Source organism: Diaphorina citri, unplaced genomic scaffold, assembly GCF_000475195.1.
Source record: "Diaphorina citri unplaced genomic scaffold, Diaci psyllid genome assembly version 1.1 scaffold419, whole genome shotgun sequence".
NCBI classification, from domain to species: Eukaryota; Metazoa; Arthropoda; class Insecta; order Hemiptera; family Psyllidae; genus Diaphorina; species Diaphorina citri.
The window spans coordinates 185495-209327 of record NW_007377854.1 but is presented as its reverse complement, the minus strand read 5'-3'; the positions used below and the strand labels follow the sequence as shown (position 1 = coordinate 209327).

The following is a 23833-nucleotide window of genomic DNA, read 5'->3' as shown; positions in this document are numbered from 1 at the left end:
TTGAAAATTTCACGTTACAAACTTTATGTTCTTCATTACACTAGTAGGTAGGTATATGGTATTAGCTGCTTATTATTTGAAGGTAACTAGGAGTAAAAAAACTTCACTGACAGGTGATGATAACATGGACTCTGGCACCTATGGAGTATATAGGTGCATATAGTGCATCGGGACAAGTCTACGTCAACCAAGCTCAATTAAATCTCATAATTACACCTGCATAGATTATTTTACCACGCGAGCAATTTTATTTCGCAAATGTCGAAAATCATAGTAGTGAGGGCCAGTGTTGGAATAGGTGCCGGGATTTTGCGGGCTTTTGGGCGGGCGAGGGGGCCCCAAATTATAGGCCTCGCTAGACGGGCGGGAATATTATTGGATCTAAGTAAAAATTAACGGCCTGTCTTGGATAAAGTTCCAGCAGACGAAAAACTGCGTCGTTTTATTTATTATTATTAATATTATTATTTTATTATTTTATTATTATATCAAAGCATCGTGCATTGCCATTGCAAATGATGTAACATTGTTACTACTATAGGAGCCATTTAGGTACATTTTGAGTATCTGTACAAATTTCTCGCTATCCATTGATGAAGCGTTGGCATTCGCTCAAATTGTCTCTTAAGTGCACAGCGGTGTATTGCAAATGCCTTGCCACGTTGCTTGCACAAGTCTGCGAGGCCAGGCATATGTAGAGACAGTTCAAATCTGCACGAATGCGAACGTTTCTCATGCTAATGAGAATTTTGATGTACGATACTCAACTAGTAATGGCCTTATAGTGTACGGTTACATCATTTGGCATTGCGTTGCACGATGCTTTCGCAAACACGTCCAAATTAGTGCAATTCACCATTCAAAGCACATTCGCCAGAAATACCTACGCAACCTCTCGGATACCGCCACAAACGTTTGCTGCAATGGTTTCATAAAAAACTTTGTTGGATATCTTCTCAACCAGGTCGCAATAGAACGAATTTCAGTGTGCATGCACACAGTCTGGACCCACCATCTTAAGGAGAATGTCAGTTTATGCTAAATAATACAAAGAGCAGCCTTCCTAATTTCCTCATTATAGTACATTAAAATGACCTTGAGCTTGCAGATTTTAATTGCATTATAACAAGGTAATTAATGAAGTTGTTTATAGGTAACAATCTCTTGGACAAATCCAATACTTTTTTGTTTTTTTTGTTTGTTTTGTTTTGTTTTTTTTTTTTTTTTTTTACTCTGGCACAACGCTGTTACGCTTATATCTACACTTGGTCGTTTTGATAATATTTGTTTTCAAAAGCAAACACAAATTTACCGTCAAAATAGGGAAAATTCAGTGGTTAGGTGGAAAAGATCACGTTAGTGAGACCTTCGCGGGTTGCAGGAAAACAGGCCCACGGGCTAGGTTTTGCCCGCTCTGATAGCATCCTTTTCCCAATGAGCAGTTGCAAATGGGTAAAAAATATTAATAAAAAGGTCGATTCCTACCGTAAAAAGTAGTGAAAAATCCAAATCTGAGGTCAAAACTCCGAAAAAGTAACTTTAAAAGGTCGAAAATTCAATTTTTAATTGCCGTTCCAATGACAAAGTTCAAAGAGTTGTGACGTCAGACTTAATGTCAAAATGTGCAGAAACGCTTGCGCACAAACAAACGAAGCGGGGAGTCATGAATTATGACGTCATCGCCTACGGGAGCGTATGCCGTGACGTCAAACTTAACGATTTACCTGTATTTTTTAAATCGATTTATCTCGGTATCTAGAAGTCGTAGAAGAAAAAGAAAAATTCCGTTGGTCCTCATTTTTCCTGCTCTATGACTTTGAAACATCACCCAAGTAAGCGCAACTGATCTATCACCCCTCTTCTGAATTTATCTTCATTCTATTCTTCCCCAGGCTATGGCAAAAGAGAATCCAGATTGGAAAGTTCATTCTCTCAAAGTTGACGTCACCAAGGATGCTGAGGTTGTGGAAGCTTTCGACTGGATTAAGAACAAGTTTGGACAAATTGATGCTGTGATTAACAATGCTGGGATAGGGATTCTTACCCCGGTTTCTGGTAAGATAGCAAGCAACCAGGGGGTAGAGCATATCTTAAGGTGTGACTAGACTACAGACTTAGGCTGGTCGCACACTGCACGCGTAAACGCGCGACTTTGAGTAGCGCGTAGTCGGCAGCAAAACCAAACTTATGTAAATGATGGAGAATTGGAGACCCTCTATATCATTTTCATAGGTTTGGTTTTTGCAGCCCACTACGCGCTACTGAAGGTCGCGCGACTACGCTTCCAATATGAGACTAGCATAAAGTCGACCGTATTCGATCGACATCGCCTAACGATAGTTTTGTTAGAACCTAGGTTGGATTTTCAGGGTCATAGAAATCTTTTTTTTTTTTTTTTGCAGAAGCCAAGTTGGACCTGTGGAGAGAAATGTTTGAGCTCAACGTGAAAATTGTCTCTTAAGTGCACTGGCGGCGTATATCCAACCCACGGTGCGTGGGAGGCCAGGCATTTGTAGGGGCTCCAAAAAATTGGAAGCATTTTGATGGAGGACTCAGTAACTTTGTGAAGTTACCATGCATGAAATATTGAAATAAATATCAAATGTAGTATTCACTTCAATATGAATGTACCTATGATGGATACCTACTAAAAATAACCATTATTCTGTAATAAGTTATTAAATAAAACGGTCCATGCTTCCCTATAGGTAATAGGTACCATTCATCTTTTCTATAAATAAAAATACCCTACCAACCCAGTGAAGAGTATAAGTTATTTCTTTTACATCTACAAATACAAATATCTCTTGTCTATGTATTACAGAGGGCAATATGGACTTGTGGAGGCAAATGTATGATATCAACGTTTTTGCTGTTGGATCTTGCATCAGAGAAGCTCTGAAGATAATCTCAGATCATGGGAACATTATTAATGTTAGCAGGTAGGTAACCTGGTAATTGAATTTTATCATTAGGTAATAGGTACCCTCCTATAATCACCTTGGGATTGTAGAAAGCCAGCCGTTCCGAGATCGAACCTTATTCGTTCAGGATAAAATCCGCGCCGGGCGAGAATCGAACCCACGACCTAGTGCTTAAGGAGTTATAAAGTACCTATATCGTTCGTCCTATTCTCTTTCAGCGTATTGGGTCAGGAAATTTGCAGTTTTCCTGGCGCAGCTGTTTATTCATCTACAAAACATGCACTCAAAGTTCTAACCAAAGGATTGAGAGCTGAACTGTTTGAACAAAGACCTGGGATTAAAGTTACGGTATGTATTAGGTACACCGTAACCTCTTTATGTAAGTAAATATCAGTAGGTAAATCCGGGTACCTTATTGTGAACCTATTGCAAATTAAAACCGATAAGTTCAATACTCACAACTCCGCTCCGGTCAAAATGAACGACGCTCCATCACCAAGTACTTAAGATAGGCTTGAAGTCAGAAAATTTGGTTACAAAATGTTCTCAATTCGATTTGTAAAGGTATGTCTACACATAGTCGACTGGCCGTCGACTGGCCATCGATCAACGAAGTGAATCTATGCTGTCGAGACAGTGTGGACTGTGGACGGTTCAGTCAACATCGATGGACGCCCGGTCGACTATGTGTGGACACATCTTGGGATATCACGAATTTTCGAAACTCGAGAACCTAGGAAATCCTTCCAATAAAATCTAACTCTTGAGCCGAGAGAGAGTGTTAGGCTCCTCAGCTTTTGTCCACAAAAATGGCTAAAAATGTCGAGGTCCTTTTTACTTTCACAAAGCAATTATTCTAAATAGGTATGTTCTGTGTTGGACTTTCGGTTCTCCGTTGTTTATCTAAATATATGTTCTGTGTTGGACTTTTAGTTGTTGAATCCTGGTTTGGTGGACACTCCTATGGCATCTGATTGGATCAAAGAAGGCCAGGGTCCTCCACACATTCAGGCAGAAGACGTGGCTCAAGCAGTCCTCTACATTCTGTCTACGCCCAAGTTTGTAGATGTAAGTTTGTTCTATTTGTTTGATAGGGGGTTTAATCCCTGAATAACAGCTAAGGTTTTTACCGACGGAAGTGGTGTGAATGTGCCCAGTTTTCGGAGTCTGGCCTACAGTAAAGGAGACAAATTAACTTCGAGGAGGGTGAGAGGGCCGGAGCTCCCTGAATACAACCCTGTCTCACAGACACGTATAAATTTATCAGTTATTCAGTCCATTTAAGATATCTTTACTCATGAGTTTCGCCTTATGATTTATGATATGACTTTCGACTTTGATTTCAGGTGACAGAATTGAGTGTGCAACATTCCGGTGAATATGTTCGTTGAAATCAGAAGCATTGTCCCTCCTAGGAAACTGTAGAGCTATAATAGATAGATGATCAGTTAACCACACCTCGCTTATTCAGATAATATCACACATCAGGGGGAAAAAGTCCTGCTGTTGTTATTTTTTTTTCTGCGCGAGGCGGGGAGTGGAAGGAGTTTTTTGAACGACTCATTTCTTAATTAATGCTGTCCATTTTTCACTATGTAAATTAGTATTAGTACCTACCCACCGACTTTTACTTTCTAGTTTTCTTCATCTCTTTAAGCTGTGTCCACAAATATTCGACGGCCGCCGACTGTGTGTGGACACAGGCTTTAGGCCGGCCACTGAGTTTTTGCATCACAGTTTTTCCTGATAGACAAAGGTAATCCTTCCTGTCGATATCACACATCAGGGGGAAAAGTTCCTGCTGTTGTTATTTTTTTTCTGCGCGAGGCGGGGAGTGGAAGGAGTTTTTTGAACGACTCATTTCTTAATTAATGCTGTCCATTATTTCACTATGTAAATTAGTATTAGTACCCACCGACTTTTACTTTCTAGTTTTCTTCATCTCTTTAAGCTGTGTCCACAAATATTCGACGGCCGCCGACTGTGTGTGGACACAGGCTTTAGGCCGGCCACTGAGTTTTTGCATCACAGTTTTTCCTGATAGACAAAGGTAATCCTTCCTGTCGGGGAAAACTGACCGTGAGTGCCCGGCCTTGGAGGGGAGTAACAAATTATACTTGATATCTTTTTGGATCTATTGCAGTGACCATATGTATCTCGAAAAGTTTGAATGTCCTGCGTCCTTAAAACCTACTTAATAAATTTAATAGCCTAATGATTGTTCCTTTATTCTTAAAACTAGTGGTTCAAAGAACTGTAGAATACCTTGTTTAATTTGCCTCAATAGGACTGAAAAGGTCCTTTGCTTCACCACAGCATACTCAGAAGTTCTCAGACCACATCACTGTGGAAGTGTGGACCTTACTTGGAAAAGTTCTAATCAATCGTGCCATTGCAAAAACAAAACAGTGTGTCAGTCAACTCTACACATGGTTACCACATTTTATACACAAACCGGTTGAACTAGAAAATTATCCGGTATGCATAATATGCATGTGATGGTTATATTTTGTGGACATTAAGATGCATAAGAAGAGATTGTTGTAAACATTAAACACGTAGGTACATACAACTAGGAAAACGAATAGTACCCAAGTAGACTACAGCTAAGTATACTACAGCACCGCAGCCGCAGTCTTACATTCAACGTTCAACAAGCTTGGTCGACGAAGTTTTCTAGTAAATCTCAGAGAAAAAGTTTTCTACTAAACCACGTTACTATACAACACATACGACATACGAGTATTTAATCGCGTATTCATCAACTACTTCACGTGTCCATTTTGACGAGATGTCGAAAATCATAGTACTGACAGGTGCTAATGGTGGGATAGGTGCCGCGATGCTGCGTGCTTTGGCGGCACAGGGCCACCAAATTGTTGGCCTGGACAAAGACGCCGACAATATTGACGTAAGTAATGAAACTCGGTTCTTACTTTTATGAATGGATTACGTGAGGCCACGAAAAAAAAGTAGGTAATGGCCGACAAAAGAATAGAAGAAGCAAATAGGTATATGTATGTATAATAGGTATCTATTTGAAAATTCAAGTTTTTATCATTTTTCATTTGTGTGTTTAGCACACAGTAGTAATAGTAATGGTACACATCAAGGTAAAGGTACACCCCCCCGGTACTCAAGGTGGTGGTGGCCGGGGTTCGTGAGATTAAACTGGGGGTACGCGGGCGAAAAAATGTTGAGAACCGCTTCTCTTCACTACCCAATACATTTGAGTACTTCTTCTTCTTCTTCTTCTTCTTCTTCTTCTTCTTCTTCTTCTTCTTCTTCTTCTTCTTCTTCTTCTTCTTCTTCTTGTACTTCTTCTTCTTCTTCTTCTTCTTCTTCTTCTTCTTCTTCTTCTTCTTCTTCTTCTTCTTCTTCTTCTTCTTCTTCTTAATTGACATTGCAATAACTGACCAATGCAATAAGAGAACGGATAACCTTGTGCGAAACTCGTGTCACCAATCCTTTTCTGATCAAACAAATCAGCTTCCATTAATTGATAAACTTCCTCTCTCTTAATGCATTATCTTGATTAATCTATAGGAGTGTAGATTCTGCTAGCATAATTGAATTGAATTGAATAAGCAATACAAGCATACACTACCTACTAAGGGCTGAAAATAGGATTAGCATGATCCGAAAATTAGGCGGAAGCTCTACTTTGCCATGAAATCTCCTGTGAGTAGGAATAGGTAATTGAATTCCCCTTATGGATGGTTCTTTTCTGCTCAATGCTGTCCACATAACCATAATAGTGAATGATCGTGAATTTTGCAAAAAACAATTAATATTTCCCCTTAAATCTCGTTATATTTCATGCAAACTTTTAATGGAAAGAAAATGGTTGCCATTTCACCTTTTCTTCTTTCCCGCCCAGGCGATTGTGAAAGAAAATCCAGACTGGAAAGTTGAATCCCTCAAAGTTGACCTCACCAAGGATGCTGAGGTTGGGGAAGTTTTTGGATGGATTAAGAACAAGTTTGGACAAATTGACGTATTGATAAACAGTGCAGGAGTTTGTAAACCTACGCCAATTTCAGGTAAATTAATCAGTAGATGGGCAAGTACATATTATATTGTGTACACACTGTTGTACCCTAAATTTTCAACTAAAAATAATGCTCAGAGGAAGAGGATTCCTTGGGGGTAATCCCGGTGCTTAGAGGACCGGAATTACTCTAAAATACTAATTGCAGAAGATGGAAATCTGCCCTTCCGCAAAAGAAGATCCTTAAACCGCGTGTTGGTGGTGTTGGTTCTTTAGCTTTCGCCGAATGGCGAGAGCAGAATAAAGAAAAGATGTCTTTTTGTATCTGCTATACACCGGGGTGATGGTCTCTAGCTCTAGCCATGTTAAATTGGCTCGCTCGTCCTGAACCGCAGTCAACCATCGTGAGGACTTGTACTTGGTCTTTAAAAGCAGAGAGAACCCTTTGAAGAACTGCCAGCTTGCTGGGCTGGTTAGGGTTGATTAATTCTAGAACTTGATTAATTTTTATGGAAGTCAAGACGCTCGTCTGGTAAACAGGAGGGCATGGGTCCAATCCCAGCCGACGTATGGAAATTTATCCTCAATATAATTTGAGAATTTGACACAAAAATAGTAGTAGCCTACTTCTGGAGTAAAGGGACTGTGTTAGTTCTGTTATTAACCTGGGCGTAAGCGTGGTTTCCTTACCGTCCCCTCGGTGTAAATGCCGCAAGAATGCCTTAGCAGGCACAGCATATTGCACCCCGTGTCTTACGCCCAGACGTATCCACTCATCCGCGGTTCGAACCTCGTACATCTGATTGTCAAACATGTCTAGTGGAAACAGGTGGAACAATTCCCGGCCTCGGGAGTCTGGCTGGTCGAAACAGTCCTCGGCCGAGCGCCCGTTTTCTGTCGAACCCTGGTCGCTCCAGTCTGTAGGGATAGTAATGGGTTCAAGAGCCTTTCATTATATTCATTGAGGTTTGACTGACAGAGACAGAGGTAAGATAGAAGAGGCGAAAAAAAAAAGAGGTTTGACAGAGGGAACTGTAACTGCCAAGGTCTTATCGTCCCTAAAGCGAAGAGAGAAGGAAGACAGGATAGGAGAAAGCCAGCCGTTCGAGCCCCGGGTTATCATCGAACCCGCGGCCTTGCGCTTACAAGGCAGATGCGCTACGAACCAAGCTAACTAGGCTGACAAGATTGGTAGAGGGAATGTTGGACTTTCAAGGCTCGTCGCACAGCGTAGTAGTGCGACTTTTAGTAGCGCGTATAAATTAATACTGAACATACCTGGTGACGAGACAGAAGAGATTTCGCCGTCAAAATCGCTAGAGTCGGCATCAAGAGTTGTCGGATCCGAATTGGCGGTTTGATGCGGTTTCCGCGGCAAATTTGGGAGACAGCATTCCTTCGAGCTTTGGCGGTTGACGAAGAATAGGGTCCCTTGAAATGTCACCTGAGATGGAGAGAACAGAATGTAATACTAGTCGGTCAGTAACAATTGGTTTTGTAGCTGAATAGAAGTGCATATTGTCTTCAACTGGACTCAGGCTTGTCTCAAATTGGAAGCGTAGACGCGCGACTTTCAGTAGCCTGCAAACAAAACTTGTGAAAATGATAGAGATTCCCTACAGACTCAGTGTCATTTTCATAGCTTTGGTTTACATGAGGCCAATAACTGGACTGTCTGCTGACCTCTTGTAATACAGTCAACCCTTGCAAAGGAGTCTATTCTACCTGTGGGATATAGAACTCATTGGGCACTATGCGGTCGAAATCTGTCCAAAAGCTGTCAAAATACCGCCAAGCGCAGCAACCATCTCAACCAACGTTTTGTGTTGCATCTTTGTCACATTTGTGAACTACATACCAAATTTTAAGTCTTTAGCTTATACCGTTCCCGAGATATTGTTAAATTGCACCGAAAACCGCCAAAAAGCGGTAAAATGCTGCCAACCGTTGCACCGGTCTTAACCAAAAGTTTCGTGTCGCATCCTTGTCACATTTGACAGCTACATACCAAATTTCAAGTCTCTAGCTCTTACCGTTCTCGAGATATTTTGTTTACAGACAGACACACACACGGACTAATGGCTGAAACTTTGGATTTAGGCTCTAGGGACCTCAAAACGTGTTTTGACACTAAAAACTGACCATCGATATTTTGACTTGATTAAATTACTTTCCTTCCTATAGGATAAGGAAAGTAAAAAATGGTGTTTTGGATTATTATTCTGAAATTCAATTTTATCTAGTGTAAGAGGCCCTGATAACTTTGGGGGGGCTTAAGCCCCCCAAGCCCCCCCCTATCGCCGCCTATGGTGAGTGCTTAATTCGTGTCCTAACTTCCAAATGATAAAATGTCTATAATTTTGATACTCATTTCCAGTTGCTCAATCCAGGCCTTGTAGAGAGTGGCATGTCTGCAGATTATATCAGAGAAGACAAGGAGAGCTTCCCATATTACATTCAGCCTGAAGACATCGCCCCAGCAGTACTCTACATTTTATCAACACCCAATTTTGTTGATGTAAGTAAAAAGATTTGGTTCAGGACTCAGAACTGTAGGTTCTACCTGCCTTGGTTCATGGGGCATGGGGTAGTGTTCAAAATGCTGCTCATTTAACCCAGATATCAGACCCTTTGGTAAACAGGACGGCCAAGCGTGGGTTCCATCCCAGCCGTGGTATGGAATTAGGTCTTCAGTATAATATTTGAGAATTTGAGGTAATTTTCGATCAATAAAAAGTGTACCTTAGAAGGTAGGTTGTAGGCATATTAGGAATTTACCTACCTACTAGGTAAGATAAATAATCATGTGGTATATTAACCTATACTTACAGTTATTGAATCCTGGCTTGGTGAATACACCCTTGGCGGCTACCTGGATGGAAAAGGACAAGGTTAGCTTCCCGCATTATATTGAACCTGAACATGTTGCTCAAGCAGTCCTCTACATTATATCAACACCCCAGTTTGTAGACGTAAGTTTAATTTAATATTTATCAAGTTTCCATTTATTATTTTTACAACATAACGACATCAGAACATACAAAGTTCATATAAATGGTATACCCAGCCATAAAAGCAGAACTTGTGCCACGTATGGGGAGACATCCGTCCGTGACGGATTGTTTGGTTGTCTCTTTTTTTCCTCTATCTGTTTTAAGTGGCAGGGTTTTCCTGAATAAGCGCCTTCTATACCCAACTTCTTTTTTGTTTGTGTAGGCGTCCTATCCTACCTTCCTTCGCTCTTCACTTTCGGGACGATAAGACCTTAGCAGTTACAGTTCATTCCATCAAACCTCTTTTTTTCCCCGGGATAAAGAGTAAGCCATAATTTATGTATTATGTTTAATTGTATTGTGTATTTTTAAATAAATGGTTACATATATTGAAATCCAAAAAATGAGAAGCATTAAGCTTTACATATTTTGTAGCGTCTATAGAGGGTCTCTATCATTTTCATAGGTTTGGTTTTGACAATGTGAGACAGGCCTCAGTCTTCAGACTGTCTGACAGACCTTGATTGCAAGCCACACACATTCCGGCGGCAGTCTGACAGACCTAGGTTGATGCCGTGAGTGACCAGCCTAGGTACCACATACAATGCTGAGCTACATAGTAGGTATGTACCTAGTAGTTATGATGTTTTTTCTTAACTTTTTCCTTATAGATTTTTTTACATTTGCCTACTCATAAATTATACCTATACGGCGCAACGGCGCTGCGAACATATGGAATTGTATTGAAATGGTTTCATCCTTTCAACCAATCGGTAACGAATGCCAAAGTACCTATGCTTACTATTATTATTAATACCAGTAAGATAGATGATAATTATGTATGCAACCTCTCTCTCGACTACGGAACCTTCTGGGAGAGAGGGAAATAAAAATCTGGTGTGAACTTCTCACGACTTTCTATTATGTATTATACATTATGGAACACACAATGGGACTTGGAAAAATTTGGACCAAAAAAGAAAAAGAAAAAATCGAAAAATTGTCGAAAATTACAATTTAAATAACTAAGTGAAATATGTCTATTGACCCCACATGAAAGAGGGTTGATTCCCATACTTTTTTTCGACATACCTAATCTCTTACGGTGATAGCAACATTGACTTTGGTTGGTATCTGAACCGATTTGTGGACTATACTGGGAAAACATAACAAATTTCATCGGTCTACGACAAACCATTCTTGAGCTATTTTGTATCAATACGTATTTACGTACAGACCATGGGGTAAAAAAAACACCTTTTCGATGGTCAGTTATAGGGGACCGACCCTAAAAAACGTAGGTATCTACCTATATTTCTACCCATTTCCCGATTTTGAAAATTTTCACCGATTACAATATCTACTTTCTCATTACAACTTAGTAGGTAGGTATAGCCTCGCTATACTTATTGAAGGTAATAGGAAGTAGAAAAAACTTCCTGACAGGTGAGATAATGGAACCTTCTGACTTCTGAGAGATATAGTGTAATAGTGCATCGGACAAGTCTACGTCAACCAAGCTCAATTAAATCTCATAGTACACCTGCATAGATTATTTTACGCGAGCAATTTTTTTCTTCTGGGCGAAGAAATTTGCAGTTTTCCCGGCATGTCTGTTTACTCGTCTACAAAACACGCACTCAAAGTTATGACAAAAGGATTGAGGGCTGAACTACTTCAACAAAAACCTGGGATTAAAATTACGGTACGTATATATGTATGTTTATCTCCAATCGGTTTGAACTCGAGCTCTAAATTTCCGGAGTCCGGCCCACAGTAAAGCGCAAAAAAAGCTCGAGGAAGGGCCTTCGTCTCCCTAAAAAAAGGCTCTGGGATGGGTGACTGTGTTTTTTTTTTACCTAATAGGTACCTTGTCTGCCTTGTCTGCTATCTTGTCTGCCCTAAGGTCCAGGCTCCAAGCCCAGCATTTTTAACAATCCTCTTAATATAACTTACAATACATGTACATATTAACCTATACTTACAGTTATTGAATCCTGGCTTGGTGAATACACCCTTGGCGGCTACCTGGATGGAAAAGGACAAGGTTAGCTTTCCCCATTATATTGAACCTGAACATGTTGCTCAAGCAGTGCTCTACATTATATCAACACCCCAGTTTGTAGACGTAAGTTTAATTAAATTTCTAATTGAATTTATCAAGTTTCCATTTATTACTTTTACAACATAACGACATCAGAACATAGAAAGTTCATATAAATGGTATACCCAGCCATAAGAGCAGAACTTGTGCCACGTATGGGGAGACATCCGTCCGTGACGGATTGTTTGGTTGTCTAAGTGGTAGGGTTTTCCTGAAGAAGCGCCTTCTGCCCAACTTCTTTTTTGTTTGTGTAGGCGTAGATTGGTCACAGTATTATCACATTAGATAATATACCAACCACTTTATTTGAAACGATTTTTTTTTTTTTAAATTTCAGGTGACAGAATTGAAAGTGCAAAATTCGGCGGAGTATGTGCGATGAAATTTAGAACCATTGGAACCCTTAGTACCAAACTGGAAGCCTTAGTAGATTACATACCATTGGAAGTCAACTGGTCCGCTCTGGCAATCTGGCATAACTTGAAAGAATGGGCTGGTCTCTGGGGCGATTTGAAATAAAGTGGCGACCTGAAGAATAACAGTTGCCTAGGAATTCAAGTGTTCCGGAAATTAAGTGAAAATGCGCGAATACGCCGCAAAGGCAAAATTTGCGAAGCTCAAATATGTGACTGCCAATAATGTTATAGTGATTATTTATTAAATAGCTTTACGTATGGCCTATGGCATTAGTTTTGTGATGGCATATACAACTATTTACTTATACCTACATATGTATGTTCATTCACGTATTAAGCCTTGGTTATAGCTCCTATATTTATTTCTAGCTATTGTGGTGTTACAGCTCTTATGGAAATGGAAAACGTACTATTAGGTACCTTCGGTAAAGTTTAAGTCGGGTACCAACCTCTGGAAAATATTTAAACAAGACAAGAAGTAAGTATACTTTTTGTCCTATAGCTAGAACATCTCTAAACATACCTTGGAATAACCTGGAAAATTCGCGAAATAATTTTCCTTGTAAACAGAAGCAGGCAGAAAACACCTACTCTCATAAACATGAAACATGATTTATATATGTAAATATAAAGTATGTAAATCAATCATGCTTTTCAGCCTGTCCCACCAACATAAATTTCAAGTGGAATTCTTGTGGAAAATCAATCAACTGCTCAAGGTAGCAAGCCTATTCAAAGAATCTTTTTCTTTATTTTAAGAGACTATTCTGGACCATGGCAGTGAGCCAAATTAAGTCCCAACCTATGAAGGGTAAGATTAGTCCACTTGTAACACACTTGTTTCCCATGCAGAAGATCCTGGTTTCGATTCCCAGAGTCAACAAAGATTTGCACATGAAGGTACACATAGTCGATGGCCGTCGATCGACTCGATGGATGGTCGATCGATGTCGACTGAAACTGTACGTATACACTGCCTTGACAACATAGATTTACCTCGCCGATCGACGGCCGTCGACTATGTGTGGACACAGCTTAAAAAATAAGAATACATAGAATGAATGAGTACCTACCTCTCCTACTTATAAAATATAAAGAAAATTTAGTCTGCTAGGTGCAATTTAGGTACATCCTACCTCTTTAGTGATAAGGAAGCCAAGTCGTATAAAATGTAACTATAATATTACTACGCAGATTAAGATAGTATACAGGTGTCTACCTTCCTAATACCTACCTATAATTATTTATAATGGAGCTAATTATATACCTAAATCCCTTATTTTTTTTTTTTTTTTTTTAATTTCAGGTGACAGAATTGAAAGTGCAAAATTCGGCGGAGTATGTCCGATGAAATTTAGAACCATTGGAACCCTTAGTACCAAATTGGAAGCCTTAGTAGATTACATACCATTGGAAGTCAACTAGTCCGCTCTGGCATAACTTGAAAGAATGGGCTGGTCTTTGGGGCGATTTGAAATAAAGTGGCGACCTGAAGAATAACATTTGCCTTGGAATTCAAGTGTTCCGGAAATTAGGTGAAAATGCGCGAATACGCCGCAAAGGCCAAATTTGCGAAGCTCAAATATGTGACTGCCAATAATGTTATAGTGATTATTTATTAAATAGCTTTACGCCTTTACGTATTGCCTATGGCATTACTTTTGTGATGCCATATACAACTATTTACTTATACCTACATTTGTACATTCACGTATTAAGCCTTGGTTAGCTCCTATATTTATTTCTAGCTATTGTGGTGTTACAGCTCTTATGGAAATAGAAAACGTACTATTGGTATTGGGTACCTTCGGTAAAGTTTAAGTCGGGTACCAACCTCTGGAAAATATTTCAACAAGACAAGAAGTAAGTATACTTTTTGTCCTATAGCTAGAATATCTCTAAACATACCTTGGAACAACCTGGAAAATTCGCGAAATAATTTTCCTTGTAAACAGAAGCAGGCAGAAAACACCTACTCTCACAAACATGAAACATGATTTATATATGTAAATATAAAGTATGTAAATCAATCATGCTTTTCAGCCTATCCCACCAACATAAATTTCAAGTGGAATTCTAGTCGATGGCCGTCGATCGACTCGATGGATGGTCGATCGATGTCGACTGAAACCGTACACTGCCTTGACAACATAGATTTACCTCGCCGATCGAAGGCCGTCGACTATGTGTGGAAAGTGTGGACACAGCTTAAGAAATAAGAATACATAGAATGAGAAAGGTGCAATTTAGGTATACATACCTACCTCTTTAGTGATAAGGAAGCCAAGTCGTATAAAATGTAACTATATTTACTACGCAGATTAAGATAGTATACAGGTGTCTACCTTCCTAATACCTACCTATAATTATTTATTATGGAGCTAAGTATATAGGGGAACTCGAAGCAAAACTTATATACCTAAATCCCCCCGCTACTAATCAGAGTTGTAAACAATAGGTATCTATCAGTTCAGAAGATCCATTCTTTATTCCCTTCCATAGCGAAGAGGAGAAGAGACCACTTGGATTGGCACTCACTGTTAGGTACCCACCTAGTATTTGATTTGTTTGTTACTTAATGTTAGTAGTCTACAACTGAACGCTGAACAAGCTTCATCAAATCTTCCCAGACCTTGACAAAATACGTATATAACCCAGGCCGAAGCGCACATTATATTACGCGAAGAACCCAATTTTTGCCGGAGAAATGTCGAAAATCATAGTAGTGACGGGCGCCAGTGTTGGAATAGGTGCCGCCATATTGCGGGCTTTGGCGGCTAAGGGCCACCAAGTTATAGGCTTTGCCAGACGAGCGGAGATGATTGACGTAAGTAGAAACTAATCTTAAGTCGAAAAAATCTTAAGTTTGCTGAGAGCTTGTTCGCATTTTTTGTGGATATCGTGGCGGCTAAGGGCCACCAAGTTATAGGCTTTGCCAGACGAGCGGAGATGATTGACGTAAGTAGAAACTAATCTTAAGTCGAAAAAATTTAATGAATTATTTGTGGTGTAGCTAAGAGCTTTTTCGCATTTTTTGTGGATATCACAGCATTACTTGCAATCATACAAAGGGCGCTAGGGGAAATCACCATTTTGGTCACCCACCCTTTTTAGGAGCTAGAAAGTGCTGAGCTCTCTTGGATGGACTAGGAACTATTCCTGCAAGTCTTATCTTTGTTTTGATCTGTGGTTGATTCTTTTATCTTTGGTTTTCGAAGAGTACGGAGGTTTTTTCGATTTCACGAGTGTTTGATGCAATTTTCGCATGTACTTTTCAAATCACTGACGCTTTGGGGCAAAATGGTTTTTAATGGTCTTGGGCAGAATGGTACATGGAAGAATAGTGCTCAGGGTTCCATTTTGCCCCAAGGTGTTTTGCATGTATATGGTATAGGACCTTTTTGCCCCAGCCTTGGGGCAAAACGGTCTTTTTTGGTACCCTCATGAAAATATTTTTAGTTTTTTTTTTCCAGTGATACATACATATCGTTTTGGTCTAATCTAATTTGTAGCTAAAATTATGCTTTATTTTGTTACAAAATTACATATTTGTGTGATTTTTATTTTTTTTTTTTTAGTTACGACCTCATAAGCACTAGAGGTACCATTTTGCCCCGTGTTCCAACATTACCTTTTAAGAATAAAACCCCCGCCGCGCCGGGCGGAAACCGAACCCGCGACCTAGCGCTTACAAGACAGACGCTCTACTCTTCAGGATAACTAGACGGGCTGTTCGTAAAACTGCTTTCTATGCTCTCCTCCTCCAGGCTATGGCAAAGGAGAATCCAGACTGGAAAGTTCATTCTCTCAAAGTTGACGTCACTAAGGATGCTGAGGTTGTGGAAGCTTTCGACTGGATTAATAATAAGTTTGGACATATTGACGTCATGATAAACAATGCTGGAGTCAATGAGTTTGCCCCCGTAACAGGTAAAAAAAACAAATAAATCCGAAAAAAAAAAATAATAATAAAATAAAATAAAAATGTTTTTAACTCTGATGATCTTAAGCAATGTCTACACTTAGTGCGCGGCCACAACGGCGACCATAGTTACCATTAACCCGCACTGAGACCATCGACCATCGCAGAAAAAATACTCAGCTCAATTTCTTGATTTTCTGCGAGGGTTGGTACTATGGTCAAGACTCCTTTGAGGACTTTTCTATACATTAGAATGGTTGGTTTTCTCTTGGGTCGCTACTAGGCGAGGGTCAATGGTCGGTTCTCCTTTGTGGACGCCTACTATTTCTTAGAAATGTCGGACAATATTTTTGTACGACAATGTTTCCTATATAGATGTGTTGGAAAACTGTCGTATGACCTCCAGTCCTCCACATTTAGGAATCTTTTTTTTTTTTTAATACCAACGTCCACACTACTATTGTCGTCCAACATAAGTGTGGAACTTGCTTTACAGAGGCTAACCTGGCCTTCTGGACTCCTGTCTAGTTAGAGGTGCTATTCGATAGCTTTATCTTTGTTTTTTCATTTTTGCAGAGGGAAATATCGACTCGTGGAGAAGAATGTACGAGGTGAACGTGTTTTCTGTTGGATCTTGTACCAGAGAAGCCCTCAAAATAATCGCCGATGATGGCAACATTATCAATGTTAGCAGGTAGGTAACATCGCTAGTAGGTACCTATTGTGTATCTGTATAAATATGTTACCTGGTACCATCGCTAGTACCTATTGTGTATCTGTATAAATATGTTACCTGGTAACATCGCTAGTACCTATTGCGTATCTGTATAAATATGTTACCTGGTACCATCGCTAGTACCTATTGTGTATCTGTATAAATATGTTACCTACCATTTTGGGCTTGACACACAATGTGGTAACTCCGCATATCAAGCACAGAGCATTCCATTGTGGGGTCGAGTGGAATGGAACACATCGCAAGCCTTCAGGCCTTCAGGCATACTCCATTGTCAAGGGTCTAGGTTTACATTGCCCTTGGGATTAATTTAATTTGAAGGACCGAAAAAACTTCTATGACCGGGAATCAAACCCGGGACTTCCGGTATGAAAGTATAAAGTTTATAACAAGTTTAGTCTAGAGTCTAGATCTAGAGTGAACACCTGCTTCTAAGAAATGCAATTTCACAGCGTCTCCTAAAGTTATTCTGGTGCACTAGTGACCTTGTGCAGAACTTATGTAAAAATCTCTCATTCTCACTCTCCTAAGTCTCTCTATCATACAAATCAACTTCTTGATTGTGCATAGGTACATCTGATAAATGATAAGTTATAACCGGCTTTGAGTATTTCCACACCTATAATAATGCATAGGCAAGTTCTTTAGAATTTAATACGTATACATAAAAGCATAGGTATTTGATTTGATTCCTATATAACTTGTACTTTCCGAGAACGAACATTACTTTTTAAGAATAAAACCCCCGCCGCGCCGGGCGGAAACCGAACCCGCGACCTAGCGCTTACAAGACAGACGCTCTACTCTCCAGGATAACTAGACGGGCTGTTCGTAAAACTGCTTTCTATTCTCTCTTCCTGCAGGCTATGGCAAAAGAGAATCCAGACTGGAAAGTTCAGTCTCTCAAAGTTGACGTCACTAAGGATGCTGAGGTTGTGGAAGCTTTCGACTGGATTAAGAATAAGTTTGGACACATTGACGTCATGATAAACAATGCTGGAGTCAATGAGTTTGCCCCCGTAACAGGTAAAAGAACAAATAAATCCGGAAAAAAATAAATAAAATAAAAATGTTTTTAACTCTGATGTCTCTGATGATCTTAAGCAATGTCTACACTTAGTGCGCGGCCACAACGGCGACCATAGTTACCATTAACCTTAACCCTCACTGAGACCATCGACCATCGCAGAAAAAATACTCAGCTCAATTTCTTGATTTTCTGCGAGGGTTGGTACTACGGTCAAGACTCCTTTGAGGACTTTTCTATTCATTAGAATGGTTGGTTTTCTCATGGGTTGTACCAGGCGAGAGTCAATGGTCGGTTCTCCTTTGTGGACGCCTACTATTTCTTAGAAATGTCGGACAATATTGTTGTACGACAATGTTTCCTATATAGATGTGTTGGAAAACTGTCGTATGACCTCCAGTCCTCCACATTTAGGATTTTTTTTTTTAATACCAACGTCTACACTACTATTGTCGTCCAATATAAGTGTGGAACTTGCTTTACAGAGGCTAACCTGGCCTTCTGGACTCCTGTCTAGTTAGAGGTGCTATTCGATAATTATATCTTTGTTTTTTCATTTTTGCAGAGGGAAATATCGACTCGTGGAGAAGAATGTACGAGGTGAACGTATTTTCTGTTGGATCTTGTACCAGAGAGGCCCTCAAGATAATCGCCGATGATGGCAACATTATCAATGTCAGCAGGTAGGTAACAATGTTACCTGGTAACATCGCTAGTACCTATTGTGTATCTGTATAAATATGTAGTAAATACGCATGTAATACAAAATAATATGTACATGTTGTAGAACTTTTTGTAGAACAAAATGTAGAATTGGAGGCATTCTGAGTAGGTAATCACAATGCATGCATTAGATGCATTACTGGTAGGTACCTACTGATATCTTAAAGGTAACACCGTAGCACCGTACAAATAATCTATATAATGAATGTAATCCCTGATACGAAGGTACTCTCCAGTCCGCGACTCCAACGATCACTTCAAATTCTTCAAATGAACCTCTAGACAGGGACCTCAAATTTATTATTTCCTATTTCAGCGTCCAAGGCCAAGAAACTTGCACTTATCCCGGCATGGCCATCTACTCATCTACAAAGCATGCACTGAAAGTTATAACGAAAGGATTGAGGGCTGAACTAATTCAACAAAGACCTGGGATTAAAGTCACGGTGTGTATTTCGAATTTCAAATGTAGATATGTTACCTGGTAACATCGCTAGTACCTATTGTGTATCTGTATAAATATGTAGTAAATACGCATGTAATACAAAATAATATGTACAATTGTACATGTTGTAGAACTTTGTAGAACAAAATGTAGAATTGGAGACATTCTGAGTAGGTATTCTCAATGCATGCATTAGATGCATTACTGGTAGGTACCTACTGATATCTTAAAGATAACACCGTAGCACCGTACAAATAATCTATATTGGATGTAATCCCTGATACGAAGGTACTCTCCAGTCCGCGACTCCAACGATCACTTCAAATTATTTACTCATTTTTACATATTTTTTACTCATTTTTATTGTTATCTATGTATATGTATAAATTGTATATGTACCATAAATAAAGAGTAATTAATATGTTGGAAAAAAAAAAAAAAATCTTCAAAATGAACCTCCTAGACAGGGACTATCCTTCTCCAAGTGAAAATTTTATCCGCGCTTTTCCACCAGTATCTAAAACACCCAAGGATAACAAGCTCAAATTGTTTAAGGGGTACACGGACATGACTGCACAGAAGATCGCCAAGAATAATCTGCTTTACATTCAGCCTGAGGACGTGGCTCAAGCTGTCCTCTACATTGTATCAACACCCCAGTTTGTAGACGTAAGTATAAAATTTGTAAAGGTCCAACATTTGTAGATAACAGTGCTCATTTATACTGCTTGAAAAGTCCCTTTACTCTAACAGTTCATTGTGGTCAAATTCCCAAATCATATAAGAAACTGAGTTCTATACTTCGGTAGGGATTGAATCATTGAACCCATATGCCAGATGAGCAGCTTATGTACATATCCCTGTCCCTGTAGGTAGAGTGCAGACCATGATGTATTTACATACCTACCTATTATATTAATTAACTTGTTTTTTAACTTGTTATAAGATTATATTTTCGACAAATTGTATCTTACGAAGCAAAATTTCTGTTTTCGCAGGTGACGGAGTTGACCGTACAACATTCTGGTGATTACGCGCGATGAATTCTCTAATTCTCTATGTTGACATGTTTAGAAACAGTGTTCAGAGAAGTCCAGATAATAACTGTCCTATTGTTGGTCATGCAACTTTTTCATATAACCAGCCATAGTTTGGCTCAAGGAAAGTGTTGAACCATCAACCTCCACATCCGAAGTTAGCCTTGCCCACACTATGACTACTGATCAGCCTCAGTAGTCCTATTCCTGTTCCTACAATATCCCTACTGTTGATATTATTGATATTCTTTCACTCACCTGTTACTAGATTTTCGCTTTCTTTGACTATGACGTTTTCTAGCGACACTTTGCCTTCGTCGAGACGTTTTCTAAACTCTAAATAGTTGGAGGCAGGCTGTGAGAACATGATCTCCCAGAGGTCGTTGTTGGGTTCGATGATTTCCGTGTTTAGACCTTGCGTTACCAGGGCTAGAAACTGAGAGTTCCATCGTGGCGGAGATGTGGGACGTTCCTTGACTAGGCGAACCTGAAATGGAGGAAAATTTGGTACATCAAACATCACTGACACACATGGCCTTGCTGCTTAGCGTGTAAATAAATAAATAAAATAAACATCACTGTATTGTAAAAACTGGTAGCTGACACTGAAAATATCCAGTTTATAGGACACTTGTGCTTTTCTAGACACTTTTCTGCAAATGGGTAATCCCTGATACTGACAGCTAGCGTCACAGTTCTGTTTCTGCATATATGCACTCTACAATATTGACAGCTCTATTGGTTTACACGAGATACTCACTTGTGTGAGAGACAATCCTTTGTCGTCTGCAAAGATGACTTTCTTCTTGATTCTTGTTGGACTGGGCGGATCATTTTCATCTCCCGAACTGACGTTCCCATCTTCAGGACGCGTCACCAGGCAAGGTCTGACTGGCTGGTTGGGAGCCTGCAGCTTGAGGAGTGACAGTGAGCTGGGCGTAGTGAACTGTCGGCGCAGTGCTGATGGAGATCTTTGCGGCTGGTAGCGGCAGCCGAAGTAGGACTGGCTGAAGATGGGGGGACTATGCGAGAGAAGCACTTCGTAGTCGGTGGGCATGGCAATGGAACACATGGACTCTGCTGTAACAGAGAAGAGAGAGGGTGGTGTTTTGGAAAAAGGTGCTATAGTGATGTAACTTTCTCTGTGGAGTATAATTTCTTTAGTAGCGCGGTCAAACTGTCTTGACCTGGAGGGCTGAGCGCTGCCCGTCCTCAATAGGGAAACTGTTTTTGGTGGGTAGTAGATACCTATTGGTTTGGCCATATTGGTGTTATAAATAGAACAGATGTAACGGGGCGAATGTAAATTTATCATTTTTAAATTTTTGCATATTCATCTAATTTTACTAAATTAACATGATAATGAATAATGAATGGGTAGCTCATCGGTGCCATACATAAAGCTTCGTTCTGTTATGCTTCAAAGACTGTACCTTAACCCAAGAGAACATCAAGATAACTTTGCCAATTAAAGCAATCTGCCCTTTTTTATCCGTACAAAATTGCAAAATAAATAAAGAAGAACATACAAAATTGCGAGTACAAAGAAGAAAATCAAAACCATGACAACACATTTGGTTGTTTTGGCGATTTTTTTTAAATATTTCATCTGATGAGCAAAGACATACTCGGACATTCTAATAATTTATGATGGGAAGATTATTAGTTTGGGAAATTATTATTTTGACTACAGGCCAACTCCATCGGTGTTCTGTTCATTTCAACATAGCACACTTGAGATTTTCACATGATGTTGTGCAACAATTGAAAAAACGGAGGGTGGACGTGCAAAATGGTAACCCATCTCCCCATCAATTGATGGGATTCCATGGTGAACTACTAAGTAGGTAGAGATTTATAAAATGGATACTATCTTGTTTATCACCATCAATATAAATCTATCTGAAACGTGCGCCGATTGGCGGGAGATTTGGAGCATTCTTCATGCATCGTAAAAACAAATTTGGAACAAAAATTTCTCGTTTAATGCATTCATTGATCATGTGCCAAAACGAGAGGACAATGCGAAATTTACTATTGACATTCCTCAGCGTGCGAAATCTCTGTCAAGTGCGAAAAACCAAGTCCAGCCTTCACAAATTACCCTGAAAAGGGTCAGTGGTATAATGAATTAATGAACGGTGTGCGAATAACTTCCCTGCTTCCGGCCTTCCCCTTGCGGTGGTGTGGTTTGTCAAGTCTGGGTGACTCATTAGATTTCATGAGTTCACATAAAATGGGGCCTATATAAGTTTTTTTCCCGATAGGCACTTTAACACTAAGAATTTTTGGTGTGAATTTGTATTGGGGCCATACTTGTCTGTGTCATGCAAATGTAGTTTAATGGTCACTTTACAAAATTTTTCACATAGTGTCAATGAGGCAGCTTCATGGCACCAATCAAGAATACCAAGTCCTTAGTCACTTGAGTGTACAAAAGCAAAATTCACCAATCCGGTTCAATCCGACCCAATCTGCCCGCCCCTATCACGTGTTGAGAAATGCGACCGATAAAGTGTTCTCTAATTTTAGTACACCTAATTATATTATCTAATTGGGAGCACTAAAAAAAAAGTTTTAGGTACCCGCACGCTTTGCCCTGATGTGAATGGGTTTGATAATAAAGGTCTTATCTTATCAGGGCCCCAAATATATTACGAGAATTTTGGAAGGTTGTCTCCGTTATGAGAAGCAACAATATTATATGAAGCCTTACAGCGATGAGGAAGCGGAAGAAGAAGAAGAAGGGAAGATGAAGAAGAAAGAAGAAGATGATTATAGGAAAAAGAAGAAGAGAAGGGAGGAGGCAGAGAAGAAAAAGAAGAGGAAGAAGAAAAAGGAGAAGAGAGACAATCCGTACATTTCTCAGAACTCGTCCAAGAAACTCTTTGTATCTAAATCCCTAAAAAGTCCTGAGAAACGCAAAGTCCTTTCAAGCTCGTATTCCAAAAATTACATAGCCTAAATAGTGGGTAGTGGGACTTAAGACCTGAATAACGACAATTTGGCCTTTTGACACTCAACCAATCTCTCCGAAAGACTTGGGCCGAAATCTAAAGTCCTGAGAAACGAGGAAAGTTGAAGAGAGACCATCATGTCGACCCCGCAAAAGAAAACTTTGCCAAGGTGAAGTTTCAACACCGGAAATTTCAATAATAATTATAGTTAGGAAGTTAGGTATGAAGTTTCAATGAAGTTGAAGGTAAAAGTTACATTATTAATTATTTATTACCCTTCATGTCCGTATGAATGCAGTCTGATAAGGAGTCTTAATCTAAAGTGATGGGTCGTGGGTAAATACCCACTGGGTGGGTAAATAAAAATTGGGTATTTACCCGGGTATTTTAAAAAAAGAATAAAAATAAACAAAAAACGTATAGGTTGGTATAATCCCCTGTATAACCGTAATAACGAGTTCCCGTTTCAATCACGTGTGTAGACAACATAAGGAATGTCAACCATGCCATAATGTACATAAGTATTACATTTACATAATACCTATGTAAGTATAGAAA

The 23833-nt window shown here is 39.6% G+C and overlaps 3 protein-coding genes across 4 annotated transcripts in view; 2 read left to right on the top strand and 1 right to left on the bottom strand.

Moving 5' to 3' along the window:
* LOC103508637 overlaps window positions 1-20426 on the top strand; it is a 50907-nt gene extending 30481 nt beyond the window's left edge. Inside the window, exons 3-16 of the mRNA XM_008473193.3 lie at window positions 2825-2942; window positions 3143-3272; window positions 3858-3992; window positions 4271-4306; window positions 5716-5835; window positions 6805-6921; window positions 9293-9433; window positions 9747-9887; window positions 15082-15255; window positions 17950-18112; window positions 18679-18796; window positions 19153-19282; window positions 19837-19950; window positions 20280-20426. Of these exons, the coding sequence (XP_008471415.2) occupies window positions 2825-2942; window positions 3143-3272; window positions 3858-3992; window positions 4271-4306; window positions 5716-5835; window positions 6805-6921; window positions 9293-9433; window positions 9747-9887; window positions 15082-15255; window positions 17950-18112; window positions 18679-18796; window positions 19153-19282; window positions 19837-19950; window positions 20280-20324 (1682 nt within the window). The 3' untranslated portion in view covers window positions 20325-20426. The remainder of the gene's footprint in view (window positions 1-2824; window positions 2943-3142; window positions 3273-3857; window positions 3993-4270; window positions 4307-5715; window positions 5836-6804; window positions 6922-9292; window positions 9434-9746; window positions 9888-15081; window positions 15256-17949; window positions 18113-18678; window positions 18797-19152; window positions 19283-19836; window positions 19951-20279) is intronic.
* On the top strand, window positions 11486-14132 carry LOC103508636 (uncharacterized oxidoreductase SAR2567-like). Of its 2 annotated transcripts, none has more exons than XM_026823196.1 (3): window positions 11486-11613; window positions 11896-12036; window positions 13735-14132. In XM_026823196.1, the coding sequence occupies exons 1-3, from the start codon at window positions 11518-11520 to the stop codon at window positions 13777-13779; spliced, it is 282 nt and encodes a 93-aa protein (XP_026678997.1). In that variant the 5' UTR covers window positions 11486-11517; the 3' UTR covers window positions 13780-14132. The 2 variants fall into 2 exon arrangements, with proteins under 2 accessions (XP_026678997.1, XP_008471414.1); XM_008473192.2 differs by lacking the exon at window positions 13735-14132 and adding an exon at window positions 12350-12715.
* Window positions 20427-20555: 129 nt separating the features above from the next.
* LOC103508647 (protein phosphatase 1 regulatory subunit 3C-like) lies at window positions 20556-22965 on the bottom strand. The gene is made up of 2 exons (XM_026823194.1): window positions 21079-22965; window positions 20556-20805 (listed from the first exon to the last, which is right to left on the bottom strand). Exons 1-2 carry the CDS (start codon window positions 21631-21633, stop codon window positions 20569-20571), a joined length of 792 nt encoding a protein of 263 aa, XP_026678995.1. The 5' UTR covers window positions 21634-22965; the 3' UTR covers window positions 20556-20568.
* Window positions 22966-23833: the final 868 nt, after the last annotated feature.